The 21,634-nt window shown below is 44.5% G+C and overlaps 1 protein-coding gene across 1 annotated transcript in view; it reads left to right on the forward strand.

Moving 5' to 3' along the window:
• vwa8 (von Willebrand factor A domain containing 8) overlaps positions 1–21,634 on the forward strand; it is a 50,411-nt gene that overhangs the window by 23,818 nt on the left and 4,959 nt on the right. Inside the window, exons 23-40 of the mRNA XM_031873296.1 lie at positions 121–290; positions 860–1,065; positions 3,021–3,172; positions 5,003–5,111; positions 5,379–5,517; positions 5,902–6,089; positions 8,136–8,255; positions 8,469–8,533; positions 8,638–8,763; positions 8,849–8,958; positions 9,198–9,349; positions 9,488–9,692; positions 9,781–9,862; positions 10,159–10,363; positions 15,263–15,371; positions 15,808–15,964; positions 18,866–18,974; positions 21,066–21,191. Of these exons, the coding sequence (XP_031729156.1) occupies positions 121–290; positions 860–1,065; positions 3,021–3,172; positions 5,003–5,111; positions 5,379–5,517; positions 5,902–6,089; positions 8,136–8,255; positions 8,469–8,533; positions 8,638–8,763; positions 8,849–8,958; positions 9,198–9,349; positions 9,488–9,692; positions 9,781–9,862; positions 10,159–10,363; positions 15,263–15,371; positions 15,808–15,964; positions 18,866–18,974; positions 21,066–21,191 (2,530 nt within the window). The remainder of the gene's footprint in view (positions 1–120; positions 291–859; positions 1,066–3,020; positions 3,173–5,002; positions 5,112–5,378; positions 5,518–5,901; positions 6,090–8,135; positions 8,256–8,468; positions 8,534–8,637; positions 8,764–8,848; positions 8,959–9,197; positions 9,350–9,487; positions 9,693–9,780; positions 9,863–10,158; positions 10,364–15,262; positions 15,372–15,807; positions 15,965–18,865; positions 18,975–21,065; positions 21,192–21,634) is intronic.

Below are 21,634 nucleotides of genomic sequence, written 5' to 3' on the forward strand. Positions count from 1 at the left end.
GTGTGTGTGTGTGTGTGTGTGTGTGTGTGTGTGTGTGTGTGTGTGTGAGTGTGAGAGAGACTCAGTCACGCAAATCAAATCAAAACCGAGGCAGGGCCAAGAAGTATGAGTACTTGTTTTGTTGTGTTTGCTTGTCATGTCTGCTGACTGCGACCGTGTCTCCTTCAAAGATCCACGAGAAGCTGAGAGGAGGCCCAACACCATAGTGATGCACCCAGACTTCAGGATGCTCGTCCTCGCTAACCGACCTGGCTTTCCCTTCCTGGGCAATGACTTCTTTGGAGCTCTAGGTACACACACACACACACACACACACACACACACACACACATGCACAACACCCACAGCCTGGAGCAGAGGACTAGTAATCTTCTCTTTATTTAATAACAAACTCATATAAAAGACCAAGCACCTCTGATACATTGGGAAAGGAAATTGGGAGCGATGCAGCTCCTGTCAGATTAGCTGATTTAAGCGTTCTTTGCCCTTTTGTATCAAAGGAAAAAAGACATAACCAGGAATTTGATTGTCATTCAAGTTTTACTTAAAGTTCTCCAGAGCTGTCAAAGCTCCAGCAGCTGTTTCATTGCTTGCCTTTAGATGCCGCATGTCTACATCTGTAGGTTTCGGGTTGATGGTTATAATGTCAGCCCCTAGTTTCAGCTGTTTGCCATCAGTACCACTGTCCTTGTTGCAGAGCGCAGCAAAGTGCTAAGCTTCAGGTTTAGGTATATGTGTAGAAAACAAACATAGAATGATCACACAAAGAGCTAAGCAGATATTTCTTTAGTAAAGTTATGAGAGATGGAGTGACACTATCACTACAGGAAAGAGTGACTTGTTATTGTCCTCTGATCAGGTGATATCTTCAGCTGCCATGCTGTGGACAATCCAAAGCCCCAGGCGGAGCTGGCAATGCTTAAACAGTACGGCCCCGACGTTCCCGATGCCACGCTGCAGAAGCTGGTGGCCGCCTTTGGAGACCTGAGGTCCATGGCCGACCAGGCCACCATCACCTACCCCTACTCCACCCGAGAGGTGGTCAACATAGTCAAACACCTCCAGGTAAGAAGACGCAGACGATGCATATCTTTTTTTTTATTAATATTTCATAAAGATTATGTGACCTTAATCCTGCACTGCTAGGTGCTTTAATAATGCAAGAGCGTGTCCTCACAGCACAGCTGTGACAGAGAGGGAAGACCCTGTTCCTGCCTGTCTAGACAGACGAGAACACACACACACACACACACACACACACACACATATGGATACACTTCAACATACACCGTTACACAGGATTGGTCATATAATCGGCAGTTGTTGGAGAGAGTTTTCATACCGGTTCTGCCCCTGATTATGCTAGAAAATAACTAAATATAAAATACAGGTGTGTTTGCAGCTTGTTTGTGTGAAGGGAGAACACACACATGCTTATTTTGTTTGTGTTTAATGATCAGGGTTGTCACGTCGCATTGTGGTCTTTGGTCTTAAGAAACGCACACAGTCTTTAGCCCAGAGAGGAAGAACAAAACACCCAGAAGAACAAGAACAGGGCTTCCAGAGGAGGGAAATTCAGACTCGAGCTTGTACTACTGCCGATCAATAATTCAGTGCACAGGCACGAGCCCTTATGTTTGATTTCCCCACTGGCCACCCTGTTCTGTCATCAATCACCACCACTATTGACACCTGCAGGAGTGGGACAGATACCGGAGGATTTAGTCAAAGACTGAATTGCTTCTTTCGAGGCAATAGCCAATATAGGCTCTAATCACCGTTTCACATTTGGTCATAATTGTACCTTTGTGCTAACTTGGAACCCAGATCAATACAGCCCAATGCTCATTACATCCAATCAATGTTTTAGTTGTAACCAGTTGGGGTGAAGCTGTCATTGATTGTGCAGCCGTTTATAGGCCTAACGGTGTAATTACATTGCACGTCTGACAGTGCCATAACAGTCCTAACAATGCCCCCGGGATTCAGGGCGGCTCAGTCATTACAAGCGTCCTTTTAAAAATGTGTACAAACATTCGATTACAGCTTCAAGTTTACTCACATTAAGACTGTAGACATGCTGCTGCTAGAGCGAAGGGTTAGGTCACGTGTACGGCTGCAACTGTTCTGTTCGTTTATCATCAGTTATTCTGTCAATTGATCCACACTTAAGCCGAGTATTGAACCTCTGTACTGTATTTTATCGATCATGTACCGATGTACCAGATTCATAATCCTGTTGGCCTGAATAATGTTTAAACAACTATCTGATGAAGGAAGAAGCAGAGTTCTTACATAACCCATTGTGTGTAGACATCTAACCTTTCAGAACTTTGCCTAGTTTTGTAGAAAAAACATTTTTCATGGTATCAAAAATCGTTTGTTTTGTATCAGCGCCGAGAGTCGTGTATCTGTTACGCACAAACAATACCCAGCCTTTATCAGGCTCCATTTTTCAGTCTTCAAAATTGTCCAAAAATCATGAGGAAAGCCTGTTTTTAAAGTTACAAGTAGCACCTGGATTATGTTTCTCAACGTTTTTCTTTTTCTTGAGGGTTTAAGAGTGAAGTCTCTGCTTCTGCTTACAGCATCTCTCTCCCTCTCTGCCGCTCCGTTTGTCTTCCTCCATCGCCTATTTACCAACCTATCACCATAGTTACTGTGCAATACAGAGAATTTATTGAGGCAATATAACTTGTATCTCTCCAATTATATCACAAATGCAATAACTAAGGGTGCCTTTACTGTCAGTGTTGTGGCCAGAGTCTAGAGAGGACTTGCCTTCAAGATAGCGTGTCTCTTTTCCAGACCGTGTCCCTGCATTGACCCCCGTTGAACAACTTTCTTTAACCCTCTTCATTCCATCTTCTCTGCTTTTTCCCCCTATTTCTCATCCTACTTGCCACCCTCCCTGCTCCCTTTTTTGTCATTCCTCTCACTATCCTCCCTGTCTACTTCCTCTTCTCCACCCTTTTTTCCCCCTCCCATACCTTCCTCCTCCTCCTTCTTCTAAACCACAGAAATTCCCCGACGAGGGTTTGGCCAACGTGGTGCGAAATGTCTTCGACTTTGACTCGTACAACAAAGACACGCGAGAGGTTCTGATCGAAGCGCTGCACAAGCACGGGATTCCCATCGGAGCCAAGCCCAGCTCTGTCACACTGGCTAAGGAGTAAGCAAGGCATCAGGAGCACAAGGATGACACACACACACACACACACACACACACACTAAAGGCACATCCAGTACCTGACTGACGCTCAGACAGACTGTCATGAGTTACAGGGGCCAGTCAGAAAGGGTTTAGAGTGAGGCGATGGATAACAGATGACATCATTGACGTTCTACCCGGCTCTATTATGGATCTCATTGAGACGAGGACATTGCAAAGCCTCAGCAGTGAGCCACCACAGCTAAGCTGAAGTTCACTCAGTCTATGTTTCCACTTTTCATATTAACTGGCGGGAACAAAGTACAATATGAGCTTGTACTCAGTGCTTGTACTTCTTATTGTACCTTTTAGAGAGGACAGGTACTACTGACAGTGACCAATAATGTCGTCCACTCAGCAGTCCTCATCGGAGAAACTCTCTTTTTCTTGCCTAGTGGAGCCGACTATTGGAAACCCATAAGAGGGTTCTAGTCAATTAACCCGTAAGTCACCATAACCTGCAGCGTTGATCATCTTTTGTCAAACATTTAAACTTTATCAGAACCTATAGAAGCACGCACGCTTCCTTCTGTGCAGTGGTACGGTCGACAGGTGTAGTTCGGTCGAGAGAAAATAGTTCCCCCATCAAACTGCTCACAACTAGTCACATTAGTTCCATTATATTCGGGAGAAGGCCGACATCTCTACAACCGATATCTCCAACACTGCAACAATTTAGATTTATAAAAAGCACGACCGGTTATAGGAAAACTATGTATTTTTGATTTTGAGGTGAACCGCCCCCTTTGAACTTTGAGGCTTCCATGAAGTCTTCGCACTGCTTCCTGAAGTGAATGGCGGACTAGATCATTCACATTACCTCGCCTTTTCCATAAGGGAAAGATCATATTCTAATATCCACTACTTTGTCTCTTCATGCACAGTTTGTCTTTTAAATAAAGGAAAATATTTGTTTCTTCTGTCTCCTGTGGTTTTGTTTGACACATGCAAAAATTCAGTCTCATGAATCGCTCAAGTAACATCTTGAGAACAGAGCAGAGCAGAAACAAGTATTTTCCTTCAGCAATTACGCAGCTGATTGTACACATCTGTTTCATTATGTCTGTGCTGGCATTATCCGTGCTCACCGTGTCTTTTGGGATCTGTGTTTTAAGAGGTCCATCTTGAACAATTTATCTCCCACAACATCTTGTGTACATAACAGCAAATATATTTGTCTCTTGAGTTCCAATTTTGGACATGGAAAACAAGAAATGGTTTCTCTAATGTGTCTCATTATTTTTCCATTCATAGAAATATTTATGGTTAGAGGATTGTTCATCATCCAAGCCGTTTATCCACTTTGAATTTCTGTGTTTTTTTGCGGTTGTGTTGCATCTTTCACCCCACCTGCAGCCAATAAGGCCGTGGCCACAATCCAGCTATGATTCATAAGACCAGTAAACATCTGGCCAGACACAACAAGCTGAGCAGGGACACACACACACACACACACACACACACAGTCACTTGTCCCACACTGGCTTCACCCTCTCTAGAGAGAGCCGGGATCAAATTAAATCCTGTTTTTATGAAATCCCACTCGGAGCAAAATACGGCTTCCATCTGAACTCATTTTGCGGTTTCCATGTTGACGCTCTCATAACATGAGTTCATTTTGTTTGAAGTGGGGATGCAAAAATTGTGACAGTGAAACCCATAATGGACCATCAGAAAGCCACAGGATTCGTGCCATGGTGCTCTGTCAAAAAAAACATGCCCACAACTTGATATATTTTGATCTCAGGAATCCACCATTTTGCAGTTCTTACCAAGCACTTTGATCTTTAGGTTGCCCCTGCCGGAGGTCAAGATGACGGGGTACTGGACAATAAACCAAGTCGGCAACGCTCGACGCAAACTGCTCTGTCCCACTGAGACACACTCCATAGACATCAAGGTAAACACACGAAGGAAAACACACTCCGATCTTCAAAGTTTACCATGAGCAGAAATTCCTTCACATCTCCCATATGTGGTGGTAGTACTTGCAAAAATATGGAAACTATAATCAACTATAATTGTGTATATGCTGTATTGTTGCAAAGTATGGATGCACCTAAAAACTGTAGCACGGTTCCACATAATTTCGACCATAAACATTAAACACCAGTGTTGCTTTCATACACTGTTTCGTGTGTGTAACAGTGTTGTCTTGTGTTTCCAGGGCCCCGTGTTTCTGCGTGTTCAGAGCTCCTCCTGCAACAGACAGGAAAGCAGGGCTTTGAGTTTCAGCGAAGAGAAAGCCCACTGGCAGATTCCCATGAGTGAAGTCAACATCATCTGCGATGTCGCCACCAAAGATGGTATACACACACAAACAGCGTCAACACTGTCCTGCTACACATTCTCAGGTCTCAAGTGTTCATTTAGGGATATATTAGAGGATCCAGTGGAGGAGGAGAATGTAGGTGCACAGCTATGCAGTGGGCTAGACAAACTTCCAAGGAAGGTTGAAGACAAGAGATGTCTTTTCCAGTTTTTAAAGGAAACTATTGATGAACTGGGAAAACACCATTGGATCGAACACAACTACTTCAATTATAGTGATCACAAATCAGAAATGGATAAGATACCAAGAGCAAGAGTTAGATAAACCCTGATTCAACGGTGAAATGTGTCTGGATATAGACACAAATGCATAACATTATTAATAATAATCCCACATTCCCTCTGTTTTTGTTTTGCAGATGTGCTGTACGTAGCCACGTGTAACCCCGTGTCGCTGTACTCCATGAAGGAGCGCGGGGAGACGATTCAGTGCATGGAGCTTTACGACGTCTTCCCCAGGACCATCAGTGGCGTCTGGCAGCCCTTTGTCACCGTTGCACCCCTTGGGAGTCCTCTTGATGGACAGGTGGTGCTGCACGAGGAACAGGTTGGCACACAAACACAAGCCTGTATGATACGTGATGATCACACCGATAAGATTCAATGAGGTTTTTATCTAAATCTCTATGGAAAACATGCCCAGGATGTTGATCATGCTAAAGGTACCCTGTGGAGTTTTCATTGTAAATAAACATGTAGTTTCCATCACATATTTTTCACCAAAACTCTTCAGTGTTCAGAACCTGGGATACCTCCCATTTATAAAATCAACAGGGCAGCCCACACTGTCACTAACTACACTCCTTGAATAAACATTATCTAATTTATGGGAAAAAAACAAAAGAGCAATTTCAGTGAACAGAAAATATGTGTTTGTAAGATATATCCAGGATGTCAAACTGATTCAGCCGTAAAAAAAAAGGTTAAAAAATAATGTTTCATTAGTATTTACGGTATGCATTATTTACATCTTCTCTTTTATCGGGTCTTTGTCTTCTGCGACCGCCCTATGCAGTTGACATAAATATATATATCGCCTCCTCCTCAAGCGTAGGTGTCATGTTAACGAGGACAAAGACACCACAGGGTACCTTTACCACAGGACAGATACCTGACCATAAAACACGAAACCACAAAAGATGTTATCATGGGACAGTGGACATCATTACCTACACACCAGTACTGTAAATGTCAGTTTTAATTGTGTTCTGTGGAACACCGTACAAGAACAATGTGGAAAGTGTAAACAGTCTTTGTATTTACTAAAACACAACTCCACTCACAGACTGTCAGTGTTCACAAAGGAACCAGATCTCTTTTGTCTGATGTCCTTGTTTACTGACAAGTATGTATGTATGTATGTATATGTATGTATGTATATGTATGTATGTATGTATGTATATATATGTATATATATGTATGTATGTATGTGTATATATGTATATATATATGTATATATATAAGTTAACTTTACGAAGAACTGGCATTTAAACTTTTTTTTTCGGCGCAACAACAGATTCCTCACGGATTTAAAATAGCTTTGCTCAAGTTTGTTTGACATTCTCAAAATGGTTGGTGGTTAGCGGTTGTTTGCTGTTGAACCTCTCTCACCCCCATAAGACCATGGTCTATGACAGCAGAGCGCAAGACAAGAACAATGAATGTTCGCTATTTCTCCAGAAGCAGAACACTTTTACAGCTGGTGCATATTAGGCAAGAGGAGGACTTCTAAAAATACCGTGGTGATGGATCATGTTACGTCTGTCTAAAAATGAAGAGGTCCAGACAACAGCAAGTTCATTCACAAGTCATTGGCCATCCTGGAAAATCTCACACACACACACACACACACACACACACACACACACACTAGGCATTGACACACAAATGCACACATTCTAGTGAAAGCACACAAAAAAAACCCTCAAAGACAAAATGACACCCCTGCCTGTCAGAAGACACATCCACATGTAGGACATACACGTGTGCTCACGCATGTACGCACTCCCTCCATAGGCAGTATATGTTTAGAATCAGGAAATGGGGTTTGCCTTCTCTGAATAGCTCGACCAGTCCTCGGTACAGTAGTGTGTATGTCAGGAACGGGAGGCCGTGAGGAAAACGTTAGTGTGAAGCAGCAGCAACCGGGGCCGAGGCCAGCTCCCCTGTGGCCCCCTCTCATAAAACTCAATTGAAGATGAAGCCTAGTGCGTCACAAACGAAAGCCTTTTGCACAGGTCACCCAATACACACTATGTAAATATATATGTATATATACACTGAGATATGCTATTGCTCAACTAATGTAAATGTAGGACTCAAACAAACGCAGAAGAGTACATGTGAAATTAATTGAAGTGACTTGCAGTGCTGTGTTCAAATCAGTTTGAGTTAACTCAGATCAACGTGGTCTTCTTCTTCTTCTTCTTCTTCTTCTTCTTCTCCTTCTCCTTCTTCAGGATTCAGTATCTTCCAATACTCACAATATTCATAATTTTCGGTCATACTTTATATTTTATACTATAGTTTGATGGTATAACATTTTGTTCTGAATCCAGTCTTGCTCTGACATTTACATCCCGCTCTCTTTCAGAGTAACACAGTGCTCCATTTGGACATGGTGACGGGCGCCGTGCGGAGGCTCATGTTGTCTCCGGACACGGATCAGCCCTCCACCAAAGCCTCCAGCTGGTGGAGCAGTAAGGAGCAACAGGTGAGTAGCTTCCACTACAGGACATCAACTAGATATGTCATTTATCCAGTTTTACATGAGGACTAGTAATCATTTACACATTACATATTCATACATCTGTGATAAATTAGGATGCATTATCCTCTGCCGAATTTTTACAATTTATAATCACTGAACAAATCATTCCAAAGCAGTGTGTGGACTCAATGCGTTGTGTGCATTCACTGTTTGCAGGCAGCGCATAAAATGTGCCACGACTTCGCCCACAAAAACTGGCTCCTCTTCTATAAGGAGGAGGGGTAAGCTGCTCCGATCTCAGCTAAATCCTCCACGACGCTGTTAAACAGCGCTATCTCGGCCGTGCGCTGGTGTTCATCGCTGTTGTGTTTGTTTGTGCGTGCAGCAACCAGCTGGACGTGCTGGACGTGCTGGAGGGCCGGGTTCACTCCATCTCGCTTCCAATCAACCTGAAGTCTGTCTACCTGGTGGCAGAGGACCGCTGGCTGCTGCTGGAGAGCAACACCAACAAGTGAGTAAGGGACGGATCCCTTCTGAGGGTCTTAACGTTTGAATTCACTCGTAATGCGACATACTGATTGTGTCACTGAATATAGGAAGTTCCTGCTGACCAAGCCCTTGCATATGTCAGCTGAAGACTCGGGCGTGTGTCAGCTCCACAGCATCAGCGAAGACTCGGTCAGCTCAGGCCACGGAGCCAGCTCAGGTAAATGTAACCATCAGGACATTAAGGATGGACGTTGCTCTGCTCTAAACTAGTTAATGTTCCATCAAAGACATTGTGCCAACCCTATTAACAAAACCAGGCAGACGGACATTAGTCAAACCAAATATAAGAAGTTCTCCAGAGCTCTCTCCACACAAGTGTTTTAGTTTATCTCATCATCTCCTTCTCCATCGCTCTCTCTGTTCCATCATGCTCTGTTTGGTCCCTTCCTCTCCCAGATGAGGCGTCCGTCCCCCAGATGCTGTCATGTGAGCAGCTCCCCAACGAGAACCTCAGCGCCGCTCTGGACCAGAAGATTGTTTCCCCCAACCGCATACTGGCCGACAGCGGCTCCTTCGCCCGGGTCGTTGTGGGCTTCCCAGACCTCGTGGTGAGATTATAATAGGACATGGTTGAAAATAAATAAATACACTTATAGGGCGAGGACATGTATTGTTGCCGCACTGCTGTGTGCTTGATTTATACCGTAAGTAGCGACATTTTCCTCTTGGTTTCTTTTCTCGTCCAGTCCGCTAATGAGGTGTACAGCTTTAAGAGGCCTGTTGACCTCTCAGTGATGAAGAGTGCTGAGAGCGGGGCTCACATGTTCCTGAGAGGTGGGCTCCGGTCCAGCGAGGCCAAACGGGAGAATTGTGTCAGCCTGCTTTCAGCCAATCAGGTGGTCCGAGCGCTTCCACCCAACAAGGTGCCCTTGAGGGAGGTCTACCCCAAAGGTCAGCCTTCAGGTCACACACATGAGCTCAGCAAATGAGTGCAGACAGAGAGTTTGTAGTCAGACTTGTTTTCTTGTTTGTCTCTCAGACGTCACTCCTCCGATGACAGCGGCGTACCTGGAGGTGACCGATCTCAACTCCAAAAAAGTCAAATATATTCCCGTCCCGAGGTAACAATATCATTTTGCATCCTCGAGCGCCAGCTAGTGGTCAGAAACAGCATTGCTTTGAGAAAGAAAATCCCATTTATCTACCAGGCTAAACATCAAAATCCAAACACACATGATCAAGGTGATGATATCGAGCCTAACCCTAACCCTGGCAGAACTTTCTTCTTTAACTGACGACATGATTTACACATTTAAGGAGAATTTAAATGTTTGATATAGTGAAATTCACGGTGCCCTTTTGATGACCTATCTTAGTGACAGCGTCTTGACTTTTCCTACATATTTGTGATCGGCAGGTCGATGACCGTGTCGCCTTACACCAGCTGGTTGTCCAAGGTGTCCGAGTCGGACGTGCTCATAGCTGCTCTCGGTTCCGGGGGCGTCGTCACGGTGGACATGGGTGGGTACGTCCGGCTCTGGGAGACGGGGTTAGACACCCTGCAGCGATCGCTGATGGAATGGAGGAATATGATTGGGGCAGAGGATGGCAGACCTTTACAGGTAATTTGTTTGCTAATGTCAGTGTTGATTGGGTAAAGAATAGAAATGCTTGCAGCCTTGCAGTTTCTCTCAACACCAGCGGGGGGCAGTGCGACTTTAGAAATAACTACAGTGAGCAGATTTTCAGCTGGATGTCACTCTGCATGCTTGCCTGACTTTGACAGAATATATTAGCTGCAGAAACATTCCTGATTTTATGCTCACCAGAATGTTTCCAGTCCCAAAATGTACGACCCGGCTGGGTGGGTGTGTATGAATGGACGGGCATTGTGCCGATGATGCAATAGCTTTGACCCTCCGTATGGGTCAGAACATTTCGGACCAGCGTACTGAGAAAGCATTGTTAAGGTGCCCACATACACAACAGAGGCAGATACATTCTTTAGATAATGGAGCCTCCCAGATGTAGGGGGCGTTATCTGCAGAAGCCTTCACGTGGACTGAAAACATGTCAAAGAGACGGATCATCAAAATTGGAAAATGTATTCCGGTGACTGTCTTGTCTTTCCTCATCGAAAGATAATCTGTTGAATCTTAATTAAGTAATAGAAATTTATTATGAAGCATATTTCATGTGAAACCTTAGTAGTAGTATTTTTTTTATTCAGTCATCACACAATACAATACGTACAAACAGTATATATAATATACAATCTAGTATACAATAAGTATAACCAGTCTACACAGTATAAGCAGAGGAAGTAAGAGTGAGTTAAATAATGACTGTAAAGGCAGACAGAAGATGAATGCCTCTCCTACATTCTTATCAATTTATGCTACCCTCAAAAAATAAAAATCATAATGAAACAAAAATAATTCAAATATCGTTTACAAACCTTTCTTTTGAAAACCACAAGCAAGTTATTTAAATTGAAAAGCCTTTGACTTAGAATAAATTCATTATAAAGACACACCTGCACACGTGGGACCCCTCTGTGGCCCCTAGAGGCCTCAGTAGTCCGGCCCTCTTTGAAGGGGCACCTTGAGTCCACTGACGGTCACACAGACTCGCCCCTGTGCTCTGATTTAGCTCACCGACACCAACAGCAGCACTACTGTATTCAAACATACCCGCCTACAAGGCTCTCTGTCTTAGAGATGTACGCTACTTTACCCAACTGTTCACACACCTCACCTGCTCACTGACATTGTCACTTTACAGCACTGTTGACATCATCAACACATACCGATGCACAGGAGACATCAGTCATCATCTCTCTGCTCTCACAACACACGTCTTTTGTTCAACTGGTGCTTCTGGTGCCAAGTATGCGTCTACAGGTACCCAGCATAATAAAAACCACGTTCTTAGCAGTTCACTCTCGTGTATCCAGTCACTCAGCCTCACACTTAATTGTACAATATGGCTGATTTTACACCCGTGTGTGGGTGTCTGGTTGGCCACCTGCCATCTTACCCCCCCTCTGCCCCTTGCACTACTGAAGTTAGCTTATCAGTCACACGCACATCTACACTTGCTCGCTCCTTTAAAGTCCAAATTGTCTGCAGCAGTGTCTTCAAGAAGGTTACTGTTAACAGAAGGAAGGCTTCTTGAAATGTGCAAGTAACATTTTGGAACACAGTTTTTAACCACATCACACGCTTTACACCATTGATTGAAGTACAAATGACAACATGTTAGTTCTTACACACCTGCACGCTGCACACCTTGGATTCATTTACTCACATTAGACTCTTTCACGTGTTCAAACACTCATGTACAGGCATGCATATATGGCATCACACAGACACACGCTAGCATGCACCCAGGTTCACGCAGGGGCACGCATTTACTCCTCAAAAGTGGGCTCATTCTCACACACACACACACACACACACACAGATGCCGTCAATCCTAAATCACTCTCTGTCTTTTGGCGTCTAAAGGGAGGATCAGAAATTTATGAGGCTATTAATCTCTCAAGACAAGGCATGGACCGCAGATGAGAGACTTATAGAGACGCTGAAAAGAAATGGGGAGGGGGGGAAAAGGGATTGAGAGAGGAGGGTGGGGTAAGGACATTGATTCCCACAGTCATAAAAATTAACTTTTCTCCGCCGCCCCTCACTCCTCTTCCCTCTCTTTTTATTTTCTGTTTCTCTGTCTCGGGGTGAAGGTGCCATCTTTAGCTTACAGGGACCAGTGGCAACAGCAGCAACAATCACCTTCAGGCCCATTAGTTTCTGAAGTGTTGTTGTAAAAAGCACTCGTGTAATGTAACGGTTGTATAGGTTCATGTTATGGCCACCAGCACTGTATATAGAAGAAACGTTGCTCCTGAGAGACCATGTTTTGTCCATCATTTTGGCGTGACAGACGTAAGCAGATATGTAGAATGACAGATGCTAGTTGATCATGTCAGAAACACTTTCTGCCATCTGATATCCTGTCGCTGCATTGCCCAAATGACTCGTGTCTCTTTCACGACCAGAGCAGGAAACTCGACCGAGCTCGGCCCCCCTAAGAGCCCAAAACGGACACATGTCGTTAAAGCGCCACTCGTCATTTTTCTCAAACCAAAAGCGGAGCGTTCGTCACCTTTTTACTGGCTGTGACGGAGCCGGAATTCCATGAAAGAACACATTCACGAGGAATGTTGTCACCGGCCAGAGAGTTTTATCTGTATGCAGCGTGATGACAACGGTGGATTACTGAAACAAACCTGCATCCTGACAGCTCAGCTTCCTCTCTCATGGACTGTTTTCCGAGACACTTACAAGCATCAGAGCCCAGCAGACGCACAGAAACAGGCCTGATGGAGGTGGAGCTGTGTTGTCAGGGAAAAAGAGAGAGTGTGTGTGTGTGTGTGTGTGTGTGTGTGTGGGGTGGTGTTTATCAAGCGATCGTAATCACCTTCATAAATGCTCAGTGAGAATGCTATGTCTAGCCAGTACAGCTAAGCCTTTGAAGCCACATTCCCGCGCATCAGGTGCACACCCTTGTTACCCAACATGGCACAGGCATGTGTGCAGCAGTGCTGATGTTCTGCTGCTGTTCTTTCGCTGTACGACTTCACCGGAGGTGAGCTCCTGAAGGTGAGCTGCGGTGACACGACAGGCTCAGACCTCTGACCCTTTACCTCACCGCAGAGCTATGGCACCGAGCTCTCTCTGGTTACTGAGGTTTACAACACTGGTTCATGTGCCACCTACACACACACACACACACACACTTCCTGTGGATAACACCAGAGTAAAGGCTCTTTTGATACACTGATGCTCTGTTGGTTTGCAGCCGCATGGGACAGTGGGGATGTTTGTCATTTTAAATGACCCATGTTTGAGACCCTGCTGGTTACTAAAACAGCCCCTCCCCCAAATCTCCTCACTGTTATTGTCATGCGAGGAACAGATCTGTAGATCATGTAGATCTGTAACGTCAACAGCCAACGCAGCTGGCCTGTAGCTGATGATCATTGTGAGTCTGCATATCTGTGTGTGTGTGTGTGTAGGAGTCAGAGATATCTTCTACAGGGTGTATTTGTCTTAAAACCTGACAAAAATGTAATCAACACCTTTACCAACAGTGTCAACAAAAATGATAATATTTTATAATCTTCCTAGTTGTTGAAACTTTGCCAGATACGTTGTATTGGATTGCATTCAATTGTATAGGTGTACCTAATAAAGTGGACAGGGAGTGTATTGGTTAAATGGATCCACCTGCGATGAACTAATGTTGGTCGGACTCCAATTCCAACGTGTTTTGCTGCTTATTTTTCTTAATTTCGGGTGTTTTTATACAATAGTTAAGCCTCTGGGGAGTTAATGGGTTCCGTTCTGTGTGCGTGCGGCCGTGTGTGTATTTGTCTGTCCATGACTAATCATGCGTGGAAAAAGCGAATGAGTGTTTCAGATATAAACAAGGTGCCCCTATGCATGACATTTAAAACCATCATCTACTTCCAGCGAGAAGGCGAAAGGAGGAGAAAAACAGCAGAAACACTTGGAGGATGTATTCTGGATGAATGTTAAAACACTGATTTTCTTTTTTAAATGTTTACAATTAGTGTGAATCTGCTTGAGCAATAAAACGTATCGTGTCAACACTTCCAGTAGGTCCACACGGTGAGCTCGTTCCCACGATGAGTGTTATCTTGTCCTTGTACTTTGCTTTGTATCAGACTGACCCTTCTAATCCGCGCTAAATATAGAGAGCTCTGCCGATACAGCAGCTTCATGTAGAGGTGAGAACAGAGCCTGAGCTCTGAGCGCCACCGAGTCAGTTTGAGGTGTGGACAGCGGGTTAGCAGAGGGTCTGCTGCTCCTGCTAGATAAGTGTCCGTTACACCGCTCAGTCCGTGATGAACCAAGAAAAAAACAGCAAAGATGTAACACACACACACACACACACACACACACTTAGTGGTTCACAACAAAACCTCATCCCCCACAGATACCATTCAAATTCCTGCAGTATGTAAGAATGCAGCTGAACTACAGGGGATGCACTTAGTCTCCCACTGAACCACTCATTCCTCTCTCACTCCCTGATGTGTGCCAGACTCTGGTGTTGGAGCCGGCATGCTGATTTTGGCATCGATGGTGCCGTTGAGATGGCCCTAAGAATCCAGAGCTTTAACCTCTCGGTGTCTCCGCTCCCTCCTTCTCCATTCTCTTAATGCTTTTGACTGTGTGCTAGGTAGTCCCACATACTAACTCAGCACATCAGGAGGTAAACACGGTAAATACTATATACGTAGGTGGCCAGACCCCACTAGTGATGGTAAAAGTATGTTTTTGTGTGAGTTGGGGCTGAACCGACCCTTTAAGCCTTATAAGTTAGAGCATTGGTTGTCGCTCATTTCAGAGGCACCTGCACAGATGTGAGTCTGCACTTGCATGTTTGCGAATGTTTAAAAAAAACTGACCCACATGATGTCTCTCAATCCCCGTCAGATTACCATCCAGAGGGACAGCGGCCTGGACGTCACCGCCCCGAAACATGGCAAGACGGACCCCAACAACGCTCCTCATGTTGGGGGAAACCAGTGGGCAGGAGGCACAGGTAACCACTGGTTTTACAGAGTCGGCAACATGCAGAAATCTGTGATGACGTTTACACACACACATTAGTATGATTGATGACACTTAAGGAGCACGTACGGTGCTTTGTTGCCCTTGGGCAAGGCACCTAGCCTCAGCTCTGTTGTTCTGTACTTCTAGAGAGCTGCTAGAATCAGATATTCTGTATGTGACAATGTGAACAAGGGTCATCATAGTGGTGAATGGATTAGTTAGTTAATCCATTAGTCAGTCAACAGAACAACTATTTAGATTTTGAATTATTGTTAGAGTCGTGTTTACAGTCAAATGAATGCAGACTTTTTACTGAGTTAATAGAAGCTCTGGGTCACATGTTTGATTTAAAATGCGTTATTTGTTACATAAAGTGCCTCCAATAACTGTGATTGGTTCATCCCTAATGAGATGTTTTGTTGCAGGCGGCAGGGACACGGCGGGGCTGGGGGGCAAAGGGGGCCCCTATCGGCTGGACGCGGGACACAAGGTCCACCAGGTCTCCCAGGTTGAGAAAGACGCAGTTCCTGAAGAGGTCCGCAGAGCCGCCCGCGAAATGGGTGAAAAAGCCTTCAAAGAAAGGTAGGTCGCTTTAAATACAGAAAATACAGAACATACAGTGATCACGTGCTAAAACAATGAACATCCCAGTGTAGGAAAGCACGGGCAACCGTTAACCAATAACCCGTATCTAACCTGAGTCAGCTCCACAGGTGGGAAACTACGTGAAGGTGAACAGATGTTTTGGACTGACTTTGTTTTTGACTTTGGAAACTACCTAGAACTGAAGTGTGTGTGTGTGTGTGTGTGTGTGTGTGTGTGTGTGTGTGTGTGTGGACCTTTTTGTTCACGGCATCTGTAGGGTTTTCTGATCAGTCCGTCATCCCAGGTATAGTGCGCCATCCTGGGCCAACAACCACATGCTGCAGGGCCCCAGTTGGATGGATGAGCGCAATGGTAGATCCCACTGGGCATCGTGTGTGTGTGTGTGTGTGTGTGTGTGTGTGTGTGTGTGTGTGTGTGTGTGTGTGTGTGTGTCTGCACTTGCACACATTCACTTCAGAGGAGGGTTAAGAGGGCACCCCTTTCACCAGCTCCACCATGAAGGCTGTCTCTGTTCTCCTTCGCTTCAAACAGTTTCGTTCTCTTTACTTTCTTTTCTCCCCCCCACCTCCCCTATCCTCCCCCTTTCCTGCATGGCCCTTCTCATACACTGGCTGCTTTCACGCCAAGAGGACAACCTCTCTGACTCTCCTCTCTCTCTCCTTTTGTGTCTCTTCTCTTCTTCCCTCGGTCTTCAGCCATTTCTCTTGCTTTTTAAAATTTCTTCTTCGACACCCTTCCCCCCCCCCCCCCCCCCCCCCCCCCCCTGTCTATCAGTGTCCCACTAAGCCCAGAGAAAATCTTGTAGCTACATGCTGACACCCTGCTTCCAAGTAGATGTTACTGTACTTGACTGCTCTTGAACACAGCAGGTGAGCACACACCACGGAAGTAAACCTACAGAGGGGGGGCGTCTTGAATCTGTGTTGTCTTTCTTTCCTCATATCACAGGTCAACTCTGTCAGGCTTTTTCCATACGTTCTCATTCACTGATGTGCGTGCGCTCAATCCTTTGTTTGCTTAGCAAGATTGAGTGTCAATCAAACTATGATCCCTCCGTAAACTCTTGAGCACCTGACACACTCACACAAGCAAAAACAGGCTTAGGTATGCCTAAAACATGAAACATGTACACACACATACTCTCTGTTTCAAAGGTGAAAAATGAATTTAAAAAAATGTCATAATAGGTATATATATTTTAAATATACATTTTTAAAATCAGTTCAAAAATCAACCAACATGTGATGAAAATAATCCCCTAGATTAGATTGTTTTGAGGCATTAATTAAACAGATGACAGCGTAGAAGCAGAGAGAGGGTTATGGTAAATGCAAAGCCAGAGTTAAAACAAAACCACTCTTCTTTAGTTGTTTTGTTTCTGTAATCAAATGCATCATTTGCAGAATAAAATCATCCTTGTCTGCGACCTGTGAGAGGCAGGTCTTGTGGACGGAAGGCTACCGTCGGTGCGGTTTGTTTAGTCGCAGGGAGTGTCCGCACAACTCGCTGTTTTTGTGTCTGTTGTGTGGGAAATGTCCGTGTCCCCACCTCGAGCCAGAGCAGACTCTCTCTCTCTCTTTGTATTTGTCATTCACTCGGTTTCTCCCGGTTAAGGCAAGGTTCAGGAATTTGAAGGAAATAGCCGCGGCCACTGGCCAGAGTGTCTGCTCACCGCGTACACTCTCACGCATCCTCTCTCACACACACACACACATACACACATGTGCACCCCTAGGAATGTGTGGAGGAAGTCACTCTGCTATGTGCCGGTCTGTGGGCTGACATGATGTGGTGTGAATGCAAAGGAACAGACGGGAGGGACTGTGTGTGCCGGTCAAAAATAACTATAACGTGAGTGTGATACAGTACATTGTGAGTCATGAGAGGGAATAGCAGCATGGGATGAGTGGACGTAGAGGATGGATGGATGAAAAGTAATCACAGATCAATCAATCAATAGTATACCTTTACAGTGTCATTCACTTCCTCTACGATACAGAGAGTCTAACCTCCACTCTCGTTGTTTTTCTGTTACATGAATCGTTTCAGCACTTCATGTGGAAGTGTTTTTTCCTACTTTTATTTCCCTTCATTTACGATTGTTAAAATGACATTCCAGGTGCTGATGATGATGATGTAGTTTAACCTTCATTTAGTCGTCTATTACAGACATTATGTTGTTGGATGTCCTCTGAGTGAGTTTGTAATCTTTTGTGATTGCATGGCTGATGCCAGCGCAGTCTACACAATACGTGCAACCAGTCTCTCTCTCACACACACACACACACACACACACACACACAGGTTTGTTGCAAGCCGTGACACATCAAGTCAAAGCCTCCTTCAACCTCTACCTGTGTTTTGGAGTCACTGCTCTGTCTCTCTGTGGATGTCACGGTCTGGTTGTCACCAAAAGTTTCCACAAGTGTCCTCAGGAAGACATTTCTCAGTCTATCTATTTTTTATTCTGTCTTTCTCCATCTACCTGAAATCAAGAGGCCGACACAAGAGTAGTTGCTCAGATATAAATTGCAGAATAAACGCACAAATCTGTTGCGGTTCCTTTGATTGGCCAGTGAGATTTAGAGTTGCTTACCTGTGGTTGCACTGTAGAACAATGTATATTTCAGTGCATCCAAGGGGACATGTGATAGACATGTCTACAGATTGTGTACCTTTAAACTAAATCTGTCCGTGTTGGAAGAAACCCGCTTGTACAGAATTAAGTCGCCTCTGTTAAAGACCTTTGAGGCTGAAAGTCAGAAGCAAAAACAATAAATCCAACAAACTGTATGCTTGAATATAATGTCTGTATATAGTTTGTCTGAAACATATCAAATCAAGTCATCCGTGTGTTTCTCTGTCCCTTCATCTCAGGTTGAAGGAGATTAATATGAGCGAGTATGATGCTGCCACGTACGAGCGCTTCTCCACCGCCGTCAGGAGACAAGTTCAGTCTCTACGCATCATCCTGGACAGTTTACAGGTCAGCTGCCCTCCACTTGGCATCACACTTCTATATTTTAAACATGATTAGAACACACACCCATGTTGCTTTTTACTGTACAGACAGTACTGCATGCCATCCGGTTGACCCTGGCCGGTCACAAAACAAAAGTCCTGTTGAAGTTGTTAGATGACAATCGGTTGACCTTATACAACCCCATGGGCAGGAAGGAGGGGGCGCTGTCACACCGGAGCACCCTGATTGGTTCATAGAATGAAAAGCAGGAGCATAGGGGGAGTGGTGGTTAAAAACCCAGGATGTGATATTGTCTCCATTTCAATATTTTGGGTTAGATTTTCCTCCCTTTGTTTGAGCTTCTTAGGGGAAGTGTGTGTGTGTGCATGTGTGTGTGTGTGTGTGTGTGTGACGAGAGGAAAATCCCGCAGCATGTGAGAATGATTACAGAGCAGCGACACTCAGCCTAGCTCTATTATTCTCATGTCCAGGTGTGAAGTTTGTACAGTATATGTTGTGGTAGGTGGGTGTGTGTGTGTGTGTGTGTGTGTGTGTGTGTGTGTGTGTGTGTGTGTTTTCCATCCAGGTGTTTGCAGCCATGCCAGCGCTGGCTTTGAACATGAACTTTGGTTATTGTTTGTATTGGTCCTCGTGGCCCCGGGCTTCTTTCCCACTGTAAAGACTTCTGGAGATTATACCAATCTCAGCAGGCGGGACGCTGTGAAGTCATGTTATTTGTATCATACCTGAAGAGTGATTTAAGGAGTCACTCACACACACACACACACACACACACCTAACCATAGCTGGCAAGCTTTCAATAAACTGATTGTGTATTGTTTCCAGCTGCCGTCAGTCTCCCTAAAGGGAAACCCCTCTCTACTTATCTCTGAACAAAGAGCTGGCTCCCCAAATATAAACACCGGCACGTCTTCATCAAACGTATCCGAGCAGGAAATCAGTCCGAACTGGCCAAAAGAAATCACAGAGAGATGCATATTTGCTCTGAATTTTACGCCCAAGGAAATAGAAACTTTTTTTTTTCCAATTTCATTTACCAGGGAAACTGTCGTAACCTGTTCGGAGTCATGCAGAGGGAGGAGAGATATTTTAGGAATGATTCATGACAGTGAGCTTCTTACAACATTGTCAAAAATAGAAATCTTTTTGTCACCGACCTTGTGCGTGATGCAATTGCACCATGAACAAAGAGAGCTCAGCAAGGTAACCTCACGATGTGTGGCAACTCTGTCCACTCTCACGGGATCTGGAATAATGTGCATTTTAATCCTCCACCACTCGGCGTTAAGTGATGGAAAATAGACCCACTGCTGAACAACTTCTCCGTTTGTTCAGTCCATTGTGTTCACTAGCTATCTCAGATGTAGAGCATCATTCAATATATGTGTGTGTGTATCTCCTTGTGCATATGGATTTGTGTGTGATGCTGAATGCTAACTGTAGTTTGATTATACATATATGGATATATTGTGTGGATGAGCTGCTACGTCGCCTGTGCCCAAGACAAATGTCTCCTTAAGGAGACAATAAAAGGCTAATCTTATCTAATCTAAACAAGTATTGTTACAACCCCGATCAGAAGTCATGAGACCTGTGCTGTGTGCGACATGATGGCTAATCTATGTTCTTTTGTGTGTGTACACATGTCATGTGTTATGTCCTTCCATGTGACCACTGCAAAAACAAGTTACTTCTCACCGGCCAGCTCTCTGATTAACAGTTATCACACTATATATATATTCCTGGTGTGTACTCATACCTGGACAATAAAGATGATTCTGACTCTGAAAGTGGAGTGAAATATCCTTGGAAACGGGGTGGGAGGACAGGTGACGGTTGGTGGTGATGGTGGGGGGTGGGGGGGTTTAGTAATGTATGTGCAACTGGCCCCGAGCTCTTTCTCTACTCATGCTGTCTGTACTGTAAATCTTTCTCGTCTATAATGTGTCAGCCTGAATTACAACTGTCTGGGTTTTTCCCCCTCGTTTCACAATCTGCCCCACCAAAATGAGATCATTGTCCCCAGACAGATTTTGAAATGTGTGTATTTATTTTGTTGATTAGTTCATAATGTGTGTGTGTGTGTGTTTTCAGGCTAAAGGGAAGGAGCGGCAGTGGTTGAAGAACCAGGCTCTGGGAGAACTGGACGATGCTAAAATCATAGACGGACTGACGGGAGAGAAGGCCATATACAAACGCAGAGGAGAGCTGGACCCAGAGGTGTGTGTGTCTGTGTTGTTACAGATATTTAAACCACACTTTTATTTTTCCAGAGCCACACCTCCAAAACCACGCACACTCCCAGACCAACACATCATTTTGACCTTTATCTGTCATACGATACATTCCAGTGGTGTGTGTGAGATTATTATTAAACCCTGTGCTTCACACACAGTTTCTAGTCATTTCACATGTATGGTTGAGTATATACACACACACACACACACACAGCACAGAGATAGTTCCCACACTAATCATACAAACACACACTAACCATAATGTGCATGCCATGTTTTTCCTCCTTATTTAGCTCCAAGCATTGCATATTTTTGGTCTGGGGTGAAGATCTAAAATGAAGTAATTGCCACCAGTTCTTTAAACCTTGTCCTTGTGTCGACTGTTATTTTAAGTGAGCTGCACCAAATTTCTCAAAAACACTTTCC

This window comes from Anarrhichthys ocellatus, unplaced genomic scaffold (assembly GCF_004355925.1).
Source record: "Anarrhichthys ocellatus isolate YVR2014 unplaced genomic scaffold, GSC_Weel_1.0 scaffold71, whole genome shotgun sequence".
In the NCBI taxonomy this organism is placed as follows: Eukaryota; Metazoa; Chordata; class Actinopteri; order Perciformes; family Anarhichadidae; genus Anarrhichthys; species Anarrhichthys ocellatus.